This window comes from Brachypodium distachyon, chromosome 4, assembly GCF_000005505.3.
Source record: "Brachypodium distachyon strain Bd21 chromosome 4, Brachypodium_distachyon_v3.0, whole genome shotgun sequence".
NCBI lineage: Eukaryota > Viridiplantae > Streptophyta > Magnoliopsida > Poales > Poaceae > Brachypodium > Brachypodium distachyon.
The window spans coordinates 42487997-42500735 of NC_016134.3; the positions used below are offsets into that span (position 1 = coordinate 42487997).

Consider the following 12739-nt stretch of genomic DNA (forward strand, 5'->3'; position numbering starts at 1 on the left):
AGTTAGGCAGTAAGTTGTAGACTCAAATGGAAGTTCATGAGTTGGTATATCTTATAAACTGCAAATGGCACAACAAGACTGACTTGGCTACAGTCCTTACCATGAGAGAATTGTAGTTTTGTGGAATGGCTCTTTTCCATGCATGTGGGATGGCTGTTATAATCAATTAATTTGTGTAAATTGTTACAACTATTTGGGAGTACGGGTGTCCCATACGTTTGTTAATATGTCTTAGTTGGAACATGTAGGATGACGCTCCTAATGGATCACTACGACATGGCTCACCGTGGGCGTTTGCTACGGGATGAAAAAATGGTAATGAGCATTTACATGTTTTTTTTGTCATTGTTTTGTTCCAAATGTGTAAGTGAGACGATCTTAACTTTAATTGCTTTTGTACTTGTTTTGTAGGATCTTGGATCCCTCAAACTTCGGTCTCACGGTGCCTCCTCAGACGCCATGTCTTACGATGAGCGGTACACACCGTTCATCTTGAGGACAGAGCTCCTTCCGTTCATCCATATGGTGACCCGGTCGACACCAGCCATGAAGGCTTGTGCAATCACCGCGCTTGTCGACTGGTGGAGGCCTGAGACCCACACTTTTCACCTCCGGACCGGTGAGATGACTGTCACTCTTCAGGACGTGTCCATGATCCTGGCACTCCCCATCGGCGGGGAACCAATGTGTATCAACACGGCCTCTTCGGGATGGCGCCAGCAGATGGCGGATCTTATTGGTCGGGCACCAGAGGCCCCTGAGGACCCCGCTAAGGACAGAGTGCCAGCGGGAGCAACGTACACTTGGATAGTTGAGAACTTCTCCGAGTGCCCCGAGGATGCTGCCATCCAGATGGTTGAGCAGTACACACGAGTATACGTGTGGTATGTCATCACACGCACTCTGTTTGCTGACGGGGGTGGCAGGACAGCTCAATGGCATTGGCTGAAGGCCTTGACCGTATGGGACTCCAATTGGAGCTGGGGCACAGCTGCACTTGCCTACCTTTACCGACAGGTAATAAATATTTCATTGTTGTTTCTATGTGCAATGACCTTTGATGACATGTCTTAATTTATTTCCTGATTAGCTCTTGTTTTAGTTGGACGATGCTTGTCGTAGGAGCAAACCAGACAGCGGCATAGGTGGTCCATTGCTTCTATTGTCTATCTGGAGCTGGGAACGCTTCCCCGTTGGACGTCCGGAAACGTTGGCATTCAACGATTGGGATGATGAAGAAGACCCGCTGCGGAGACCCACTTGGGTTTACAGGTGGAACCGTACGAGAGAAAACTGGAACGACACTAAACTTCTGTACAGGCAGTACACGAACGAGTTTTAACCCCTGAGCAGGTAAATATTGTTATAGTAGAAAATTATTATGATTTCCGTGCTCTATGCTAACTGAACATTGCGATGCTTGTTATATGTTTAAGGTGGAATGGCAGCCATATGGTAGTAGGGACGATTTCGGAGTCCCATTCGATTATGAGCTAAACCCGAAGTGCTTGGAAGAAAGACATCTGTGGTTGATGCGATGTCCAATGATATGCTTGTGGGCGGTTGAACTTCATCAACCATAGCGTGTGATGCAACAGTTTGGGTTGTTCCAGACGAATCCCCCAAAGTGGAAGGACACAAACATACAGATGCATGAGTAAGTTTTTGTTGTTCTCATTAAGCTTTCCGGTGTTACCTTTTTACCGCAATAATATGGTGCCTTCCAAATATTTGTAGGCTTGATAGGAAAAAACAGAAGAGCAAACAAAACTGGCCTAAGGAACATAGGGTGCATGTGGACAAGTTCAAAAGGTGCTTGGCCAAGATGGAGAATGGTGAAGGAACGCCCCAACGGCCAGCAAATCCTAATGCATTTAATAACTACCTTCGTTGGTATCTTCAGAACACCAGAGCGGAGATTTGCCGGCCCGCGTACAGCCATGAGATTTTGGAAGAGGACAACCTATTCGACGAGGCTGCAAACACGGAGTACAACAGGCTTGTAAAGGATGGGAGGCAAACATCATATGCGAATGTCTTGCACTTTGTGGTAACAGTGTTATGCTTCTCCAGTCTTTTGTGTATTTCCAATATTTTGTTGTTACACATTAATATTTTCCTCATTTCAGCGTGATGAGATCAGGAAGGACGCCGACAGAACAGAGATAGTTCTCGATGAAACTCCTCACGGGAAAAAGGGGGAGAGTGCACTAAGGAAGTTTATGAAGGTGCGTGCTTCTCTAGTCTTTTGTATTTGCATATATGTGAAACGAGAAATCAATTTTTCATTTCTGAACAATATAGCGGCAGGGCAATAGGCTACGGCGGTTAGCCAACCTGATAGAAGGTTGCTGTGACCGCGAGATGTCATCGTGAGCACTCTCAAGTTCGTCTTCACCCACTGATGCTGAGGAAGATGTTCAAGATGACTTGTCCAATGAGGTTTGAATTTTACTTACATTAATGCAATTGGGTTTGAATTCTGCTTACATTAATGCAGTTGTGCTCACATTGTGCTTACATTTATGCAATTGTCATGGCAATCGAATGCAGGAAGGACGATCTATGGGTGACGACACCACATTAGGTGATTATCAACGTTCAATCCCTAAGCAGCAGCGTGGAAACAAGGGAAAGGGACCCCACAGATTTACACCATCGGATTATTCGACGAAAAAGAAGAAGGTGGCCGTTCATTCCGACAGTGAAGATGAGGAAGCTACAGAGGAAGCTACTTTCAGCTCAAGGAGACGGATGAGGGGCATCTCCGAAGAAGAGCAAGAAGGAGAGGAAGAGGAAGAGGTACATGAAGACGATGAAGACGCGGAACCACCCTGACGGAGGAAGAAGTTGGCTTCGAAGAGAGGAAGAGGGTCTAGGAAGTAGATGTGTTTTTACATAACTGTCATGCTACTCGTTGGTGCTACTTGTTGAACTATTATAACTCTATTTCTTGTGCTCTCAGACTAGTTGAATATAAGTCTACTTTTGTTGCTCTGGTGCTAAGCTAGTAGAACTATGCATGTGAACGATGAACTGTTTATGTGAACGGTGAACTATGAACTGTGATTTACATGTGAACTTTTATTACAGGTGTTAGAACTGTTATTAAACCGTTCTGTGTAAAATTAATAGGTATAGCGCCCAGACAACAGGCGCTAACATGGAGGTGTAGCGCCCGCTCCTTCGGCGCTACAAACTGAGTTGGAAAAATTTCGGCCCCAAAACGGTACTGGACCCGTCTGTTGCCTAAAATTAATATGTCTAGCGCCCAGGCACCAGGCGCTAACGTGGAGGTGTAGCGCCCGCTCCTTCGGTGCTACAAACTGACTTGGAAAAATTTCGGCCTCAAAACGGTACTGGACCCGTCTGTTGCCTAAAATTAATATGTCTAGCGCCCAGGCACCAGGCGCTAACATGGAGGCGTAGCGCCCACTCCTTCGGTGCTACAAACTGACTTGGAGAAATTTCGGCCCCAAAACGGTACTGGACCCTTCTGTTGCCTAAAATTAATATGTCTACCGCCCAGGCACCAGGCGCTATCATGGATCTGTAGCGCCCGTTCCCTTGGCGCTACACACTGACCTGGGCAAATTCAAACAAACAGCTGTTGGAATACAAACAACTGTTGCAAATTCAAACAAACAGCTGTGATGCAACAGACAGATTGATATACATAACAGCACATATAAAATGTTCACACTCGGAATCTATAATGTCCTGAATCAAATAGTGCATCACAACTCATAGTTCAATGCAGATTACAAATTCTAATTCGTAGTTCATAGTTCAATACATATTACAAATGTTGATTCAAGAAAAAGGAGTAAACTGCACAGACAAGAGTCTATTGGGTCGAACAAGGACCCTTTCCCTTCCTCTCCCTCTCCTTCAGCTTTGCTTCGTCGTCGAGTGCCGTTGCGCGACTAGCCTCACGAACCAGCTTCTCCTTCCATTCCTTCTCCTCCCTCTCCCTCTTCTTGGCGTCTTCTTTCTCAGTCCTTTCCCATGACTCAGTTAATTTCCTTACTTGTTCTTTCTTCCTAAGCTCAGCTTGTTGCTTCAACCAAGTTTCCCGGCTCCAACTGTACATGTGCGCCTCAAATCTCATTCGAGAATTCTCTTGAACTTCCTCACTGTGCTTCCTAATTCTTTCCTTCTCCCTCTCCCTTGCTTCCTGCTCTTTCACCTTCATCTCAGTTGCCTTCCACCACCCTAGCCTCTCACCCTTGTCCCTCTCCTCTTCATCGTCCCACTTAGGTGGCGCCTTCGGAGGTTGAGTACCGGCCATACCTACAAAATGTGCAACGTATATGTTAGTTTTGGTAAGGTAGCATCATAATGTATATATTACGGAAACAAATATGTAGTGGAATAAAGAAATTCTTGCGGAAACAAATATGTAGTGGAATAAAAAAATTCTTACGGAAACAAATATGGAATGGAATAAAGAAATTCTTACGGAAACGGTCCTGATAGGTATCCAATCATACCACCACCCCAGTTGACAACTTGTTGCCTGGGAGCTTGAAATGTATGTCTCCCTCGTGTCCCTCTTTGTTGGCTACCAGTACCTCGTTGGCGACCTCTCCCTCGGGTACGTCCTGGTTGGTTAGAACCATCTCGTGTACTTCCTTGTTGCCTAACTCCTTGCACTAGGACCTTGTTGGCTAGAACCATCTCGTGTACTTCCTTGTTGGCTAACTCCTTGGCTAGGACCTTGTTGGCTAGAACCATCTCGTGTACTTCCTTGTTGGCTGCCACCAAGTTGGCTTGGAGCTTGCTGGGCAGTACCTTCTTGGCTGCCACCATTTTGGCTTGTGCTTGCCGCGTTCCTCTTCGATCGTTTTCTAGGTTGCTGGCTGCTGCAACCTCTAGTGTTGTGTCCCTCCAAGTTGCAATCTCCACACCTTGATCTTTCAGAAGGCTCCTCGAATATATTGTTGCCCATTTCTCGGCGGCCGCCACCACCCCATCCGTCCATGTCACCCCTAAGACGCTTGGTTTTCCGTCTACCTCGTGAAACCACCTTCAACTCTAGATCGGGCCACATCTGAATTCCATGATACTCAGGCCACCGCGATTGGTCAAAGTATGGGTGAAATCTACTTTCCCATGTCTTCCTCGTGGTATCGATCGAGTACTCGGACTCCCTCACGGTCAGCGGATTGTTAACATTGACATTTCTAAGTCATGCCGCCGCCCGCAAATGTGAGCACGCGAGATGCAGCAACGATGGTCTCATGCACGAGCACTCAGATTTCGTTAACGAGACCTCGAAACTCCTGCCTCCATGTTGCACACCATCGCTTGTGCTGCCTCCAGGCTCGTTTACTTGGTAAATCATTTGATCGTTGTCAAAGCATACAAGCTTTAAAGGTTGCGCCTTCCGTGACTGATATGTCAACCAATGATCAACCTTAGGTGGGTATTTGAGAGGCCTGTTACGCTTCTTCCACGTACCTAGAATCTGCTTGGCGGTTTCGTCTGAATATTTCAGAAAGTACTCATTCAGCTTATTGAAAGTGTATTGAGCTATTGCCGTAACGGGCAATGCACGGACCCCCTTCAGCACGTTATTGAAGCATTCCGCCATGTTACTTGTCATTTGACCGTACCGGCGGCCCCCTTCATCAAAAGCGCGTGCCCACTTCGATCTATCACCGAGGTGCCTAATCAGGAATTCATGCCCTCCTGCGCTGAGGTCCCGTGAAGCCAGCAGTGCGTTTATCAAGTTTGAGAAACACGGACCGGAGTAAGCCTTGCAAGATTCTTGAAGAAGGTCCGTCATTCCTTGTTCCTACATGCTCTAAAGAAGTTGGCACAAAAATGCCGCATGCACCATCGATTGTGCAATCGAGCATGGCCAGGAATGTCAGCCTCCACCGCGTTCAAAATTCCTTGATGGGGATCGTATATGACACACACTTCCCTTTGCAGCGGTATAACTTTCGATCTAAGCAAACCCATGAACCATGCCCAATTATCGGCGTTCTCTGCTGAAACCAATGCAAAAGCTAAAGGCAACAACCGGTTGTTTGCATCACAACTTATTGCCACCAACATTGTGCCCTTGAGTTGGCCGGTCAAGAAGGTGCCATCCACGGATATCACCGGCCTGCAGTGCTGGAAAGCCTGTATGCACTATTCAAAAGCCCAGAAAGCACGGCAAAAAATCCGCACGGTTGCACCTTTGTAAGTCCTTGTTCATTGGCCAAAAGGCTCGACCACATGAACCATGCCCGGGTTTGTATGTGCCATAGCACCCAACAACCTTGGGAGACGGTTGTAGGCTTCCTTCCAGTCACCATACAACATCTTGAATGCGGTTTGCTTCGCCTTCCATGCCTTCCCATACTTCACCCGGTAATGGAAGAGAGTATAGACAAGCTCCATGACCGACTTAATGGGTATTATTGGAAGTGACTTGATGGAATTAGAAAGCCTATAAGTGATGAATTCTGAGGTCAGCTGTCTATGATCGTTCTTCACCATAGGTTCATCTATGTTCTTGCCATCACACAAGTGAGTAGCACAACAACTCACGATATACCATTCGGACCCTAGTTTACGTGGCCTTGCACGGTCAATCCATGGACAACGATCTTCGGTACACTTAACCGTGTATCGAATCTTGTTGTTAGAGTGGACAACCTTGTACGGTCGATGGTGCTTGACGGAGAACTCCTTTATCCACATATTAAATTCCAGCAATGTTCGGAATCTCAAACCAGCCTTAATGCCATACCGTCTTTGTGTCACATCCCGATGGGAACTTGGCCTAGGTCCAAGCACGAACCCTTCGCCACCGTCAACCACGGCCTGATCCGCCAAGCTAACATCACGGAAAAATGGTATACTTAGATCCCGGCCAGTGGCAACCTTGAAAGCGTTAGCTTCTTTGGCTGTCAACCCATCCTCATCAACTTCTTCCTCCGGACCATCTTCATCCAAATCCGATGCAAATACTCGGTTAAATGGGATTTCACGGTCCATATCCTCTTGCTCACAATATGTCTCCAAATCACCTACATTATTGTCATGCATATCATCGTCCTCCTCTAGCCACGGTTCAGGTTCAGGCCGACTCATCGTAGTGTTGCCAACATCGGCGTCAACATTTGGCTCAGTTCAGATATGACTTCTTGCGCAAGAAGGGGAAGCCGCACTACGGTTCAGGTGAATGTGAGAATCTGGAACAGCCTTTCTTGTAGCAAATATCTCTACAACTTTGTCTTGTGATTGGCCCACCGTCTCTTTGTATGCCTCCCAACGTTGCTCGGAAGATATGCGCATTGTCTTCCAACGGAGGTGCACTCCATACCCAACATTGTGTTTTCCCTCCAACTCTACCACGTCGTTTGGGTCCATCCATTTCAACTCAAACCTCACTTCCTCCAATAGCTCGGCATAGGTTGGACTAAAATCGAAGACCAAGTGCTCCTCCGTGTCCGCCTTTACATTGCCTTCCAAAAATGCCTCTTTGTCCACGTGATGAACATGAACAATTCTTACCATCTAGAATATAATTACAATGGAAAACATCCATCAACGTCCCTGAGATTGACTAATATCCAACAAGAAAAGTGCATGGCATTCAACTACTACACACCCTAAATACCATTCCATAATTACCTACCAAACATTTTTGGGCCAAGTACATATACTAGGGTTTGCCCCAAATATATCCAACAAGAAAGTGCTACATATCCAAATACTAGACACCCTCAATAACATTCCATAATTCGGACCAAACATTCTTGAGCAATTACATGAACTATGGTTTGCCCCAAATCCAACTCGAAGCCTTAATGTAGAGAAATTCCTAGGGCAAAATGCGGAGGAAACAGAGGGGATCGGAGGAGAATACCTGGGGGGAGCCGATGCGGACGGATTCGACGGAGATTGGGACGAATCGGGGGAGAGATTTGGAGGGGAACCGCCGCCGCTGTGTTCTAACGGGAGAGGCCAGGGCGAACCCTTCTGTGCGTAAGCCTCTGGCCCGAGCGGTTCGGCCGCTTTAGGGCAGGGGGGTATAGCGGCTGGTTACGAGGCGCTAAACTACCACTATAGCGCCCGCGGAAGAGGCGCTATAGTGGCTAGCCGTGGGTCCACGACGTGGCCACGCTGGCACCGGTGTAACGCCCGGCCGCAGGACGTTATAGTGTAGGTATAACGCCCGGTATGCGGGCGCTACACCGAAGGGTCAGTTTTGTAAAATAGTTTCGTCAGGAATCCATTTTTTAAATTTTTTTGTGTTCTGAACCAATTCTGTCGAAATTCAGTTGTCGGTCCCCGCCCGGGATTGCGACCTCGGATGTACCGTGCTCGCGTGGGCCTCTTTATTGTTGTACCATGGAGTGTATAGCTGGCTAGCAGGTGAGCCTTTTTACCTCTTGCATTATTGCATCGGCCTTGGATCGATCGGCAGTGGAGCGTTCAGTCCTGTCCGGGAAATGTCCTGATCGACCACAACTGCTGTACGTGCAGGAGATCTTTGCCAGCAGGGGCCGGCCAGACAGCGCGAACGGTTGGCTCGTGCTTTCCTGCGCCGCAGCCAATTATTGTTGTTGTTTTGCTCACCTGTCCTTTTTTACTTCCTTTGCCTGCTCGATCTGAGGCTTCCGAGGTTCGTTCACCAGGTTTTTATCACAAAAGCACGCGAGCAGCCGGCCGCCATTTGATCTTTCGCCTATTTGGGTAAATCCCAATTCAGTGCGTCATCTGGTCCTTGTTACCACACCACGAAAATCAAATAATTGAACACATGCTAAAAAAAAACTCTGTTGGTACCATATGCATTCGTTCCTCCCTCCGGTGGAGCCTACGACCGAATTTGGACGTACCACGAAACCAGTGGCGCTGCACATGATCCTGCCATCCTGGCCGTGTGTTGAGCAACTTAGAACATGGTTGCAGTCTTGCAGAGAGGTAGCTATCTCCATCGCAATCATTGATAGATAACCACCAGGCAGCACCGCAGCAGCATACAAGAAAACCGCAATTTGCAAAACGGAGAGCACGAGCCTGAGTTGAATTCTCCAACCCAATTAGGGGGCCCAAGGCGGCCGAGCTAGCTTCGAGTCCGGTTTCTTTTCTCGCGCTTGCGTAAATAACGGGAGATAGATGTACTACGTGATTGGTCAAACTCAAACAGGGAGACGACAGGACAAACCCGGAAGAATCCTTTTCTTGCTTTCTTGGTAGAGTTGTGGAGACACGATTGTGCCTGTTTATGATCTAGTAGGATTCAAATGCCGCCAGTGAAGTCTAATCAAACTCTGCCAGAAGATAGTCTGGCAATTCGCCTGCAATTCTCCTGAAACCCGGAATAATCGTTTCGTAAGAAGTGCGGGTTTATCTGCTGCAATTCTCGATATGTCTTGTGTTGCGTGGATGCATATTTACCTGTGCGTGCGAGATAGGCTCGACAAGGAGGAGGATAACAATATATGCGCGTTTACAATTGTTTATTAACCCTGGCTGCGGTCTCCGGGATTAGTCGGAAAGGAAGGAAGGAAGGAAGGAAGCAGCAACAGATGGATGGATGGCGTCGCTGTACGGGTACGGGGCGGATGCGGTGCAGGCGCCATCTCGACTCCATCCCAGAGTTTCACCGTGGCTCCGCTGGCTCGCAGTCGCGCGCGTGCGTTTTGTCTCTCGCTATTTAAACCCGCACGTATCTCCTCTGCCGCGTCAAAGTGCTAATTACCAAACGCTTTCCATCCCACTCATCTTGGCTCCCAGAGTTCAATTCCGGTGGATCGTTCTCTGCTTCTGTTCATCCACCCGCGTTTTGGGATCGGATCGGGTCCTAGCCTCCAGGTCAGCTTAACTTAGCTTCTTCTACATATGTTTCCTGGAAGTTAGCTAGCTCGTGTTTTTGTTTCTCTTTTGGGAGCTCAATCTCCTTATTTGATTGCCATGGCGATCTCGGGATTACGTATGCAAGGACCAACGGAGGTGATCCCGAAACTTTTGGAGGATTACTTCTTCTCATTAATTATTCTTCTGCTTCTTTTCTTTACAGGTTTCTCTGAATCTTGACCTTGGAATCATCACACGGAAAGCAGATCAACAAGTGACTAAAGCTTGATCCTGCACTATAGAGAAAGATGGGGTTCATGTCATTGCTTCTCGTGGCTTCCATGCCGATCGTCCAGGTCTTGCTCATAGGCGTCATCGGAGCTTTCCTCGCCTCTGGTTACAGCAATGTTCTGACAGTGAGCGCTCGGAGGGATATGAACAAGGTAAGCTTCCATTAGCACACTACAGTATATTCTTGTTTCACCCTCAGATTTTCAGTAATCGATATGTTCACTACACAACTTCTAATCCCACATGTTTTTGTTCCCTGACAGGTTGTTTTTACTGTCTTCACCCCTTCTCTCATGTTCGCTAGCCTTGCGAAGACGGTGACGCTGTCTGACGTCATTTCTTGGTGAGTAACAGCAGTTGTCAGGTTCCAGAGTGTAGCTAGAGGCCGCAACAATGCTAACATATTAGGAGGTGACAGAAGCCAGAACTGACAGAATGTCTGTGATCTAATTAATTTTCTATCCATCATCTTACAGGTGGTTCATGCCGGTTAACATAGGAATCACATTCCTGGTTGGTGGCGCTCTGGGATGGATAGTATGCAAGATCCTGAAACCGCCTCCGCATTTCCGAGGCTTGATCATCTCATTCTGCTCAGCAGGTACAGATTCAGTCTTTTAGTCTCCACACTGAATACTTTTCTCTGACACTCATATGACACTGACCGAAAATTGCAGGAAATCTCGGCAACCTGCTGCTGATCATCGTCCCGGCCGTCTGCGATGAAGACGGCAGCCCTTTCGGGGAAGACCGGAGCCGGTGCCGCTCGCGCGCGCTCTCATACTCGTCGCTGTCTATGGCTGTAAGCAGATTTGTCTCAAGGATCAAGCTACCTTGTTCAAGTTACATGTTCTCTGTCAAACTGGCAAGAATTTCACCACGTGTCTGTCTGCAGCTTGGCGGCTTGTTCATATGGACGCACACCTACAGCCTCATGCAGAAGTCCGGCAAGCTGTACCACAAGATGCAGTCCAAAAGCATCCAGTGCCCGGCCGACAGCGACGAGGAGCATTTGGCGGAACTCAAAGCGGATGGCGAAGCTGCTGCCGGGGCCGACGAGGAGGCGCCTCTCCCGGCGTCCGCTACGCCTGACGAACACAAGGACGGCAACCAGATTGTAAGTTCAGAACTGTCCATGGTCCTGGTTGGTTTCTGTTGTTATCTTCAGAGAAACTGACTTGGCCAGAAAATGCAGAGTGCTCCACTTCTTCTGTCATGCGAGAGCGATGTCGCCGACAAAGGCTGCTGGACGAACCTGAAGGAGACCCTGCACCAGGTCGTGGAGGAGCTGACGGCACCGCCCACTATATCCGCAGTACGTTTCTGCATAATTAACAACAACATTTTGTTTTCAGAAGAAAAAAAGAGACTTAGTACAACATTGGCAACATGAGTTGGTTGGACTGAATTTGGTGTTAAACTGCATTGTTGCCAGATAATCGGATTCGTCGTCGGGCTGGTACCATGGCTGAAATCGCTGGTCATCGGCGACGGTGCCCCGCTCAAAGTCGTCCAGGACTCTCTCCAATTAATGGGGTAAGTAAAGCTTCTGTCTGTCTACCTACAAAAACGTACTACTACTGTCTTCAGTCTTCATTAATTCAAGCTCTCAAACAAAGCTCTGCTTCTCTCTTACAGCAACGGCACGATACCTTGCATCACCCTCATCCTCGGCGGGAACCTAACACAAGGTACGCTACGCAGCCAGAGTACATGTGCTGGCCACCGATGGGCACTGTCTCAGATCTTGACCACTTACGCTGACCTGAACTGAAAATGCGCAGGGCTGCGGAAGTCGGTGCTGAAGCGCGCGGTGATCGTGGCCATCGTGTGCATCCGCTACGTGGTGATGCCGGTGGTCGGGATCGCCGTAGTCCACGCGGCGCGCGGCGTCGGGTTCCTGCCACACGACCCGCTCTACCGCTACGTGCTCATGATGCAGTTCGCCCTGCCCCCCGCCATGAACATCGGTCAGTATAACTTCTGAAAACATTTCGGTGGCAGCAGTAAAATGATGCACATTCACTGGCTGACGCGCGCTTGATTTCCAGGGACCATGGCGCAGCTGTTTGACGTCGCGCAGGAGGAGTGCTCCGTCATCTTCCTGTGGACGTACCTGGTCGCCGCCGTCGCGCTCACCACGTGGTCGACTGTCTTCATGTCCATTCTGTCCTGAAGCCAGCGGCCACAAAACGGAAACCTTGGGATGGATATACATTGGTGAATGGTGAGACACGGTGAACCGAGGTGAGAATATGGACCTCTGCTAAGAACAGTTTGATTTTAGTTCGATTTTGTGACGGGCCGGGAGAAATTCTCCCGCGTTCCAAACATGTATAGGTCAGCTTCAGCGTGTAAAATACAGGACACGCGATTCTTTCTGTATGTACTACAGTAGATTTTTTTTTTCCTGTTAGCTCCATTTTTTTTTCTGGCTGTATACTCTTGTTTTTTTGCAAGAGATAGCGGGTCTGTGATGGAATAAACATCGGGTAAGATCTTTTAGAATAACTTTTGTGTACTGTACTGACAAGGCAAGAGATTCTCGACCAGCTCTTGTGTGGTTTCTCTAACTGATCCTTCAAGTAATCCTAACAATCTTGACCAGAGATACTGCACCTTCAAATCTGCCATGAACTGT

General features: G+C 48.0%; 1 protein-coding gene and 1 pseudogene across 1 annotated transcript; both read left to right on the plus strand.

Moving 5' to 3' along the window:
* The first annotated feature begins 249 nt into the window (after nucleotides 1-249).
* On the plus strand, nucleotides 250-3141 carry LOC100830769 (annotated as a pseudogene).
* A 6380-nt stretch (nucleotides 3142-9521) lies between these two features.
* Nucleotides 9522-12609, plus strand: LOC100833440 (protein PIN-LIKES 7). The gene is made up of 11 exons (XM_003578564.4): nucleotides 9522-9825; nucleotides 10031-10250; nucleotides 10362-10441; nucleotides 10575-10699; nucleotides 10776-10900; nucleotides 10994-11215; nucleotides 11294-11413; nucleotides 11534-11634; nucleotides 11737-11789; nucleotides 11883-12068; nucleotides 12150-12609. The coding sequence occupies exons 2-11, from the start codon at nucleotides 10116-10118 to the stop codon at nucleotides 12272-12274; spliced, it is 1272 nt and encodes a 423-aa protein (XP_003578612.1). The 5' UTR covers nucleotides 9522-9825; nucleotides 10031-10115; the 3' UTR covers nucleotides 12275-12609.
* Nucleotides 12610-12739: the final 130 nt, after the last annotated feature.

Coding starts and splice junctions, on each gene's coding strand:
- LOC100833440 (XM_003578564.4), top strand. CDS start 10,116: ATGGGGTTCATGTCATTGCTTCTCGTGGCTTCCATGCCGATCGTCCAG. Junction 11,414..11,533: donor CACCGCCCACTATATCCGCA/GTACGTTTCTGC, acceptor CATTGTTGCCAG/ATAATCGGATTCGTCGTCGG. Junction 11,790..11,882: donor CGGCGGGAACCTAACACAAG/GTACGCTACGCA, acceptor GAAAATGCGCAG/GGCTGCGGAAGTCGGTGCTG.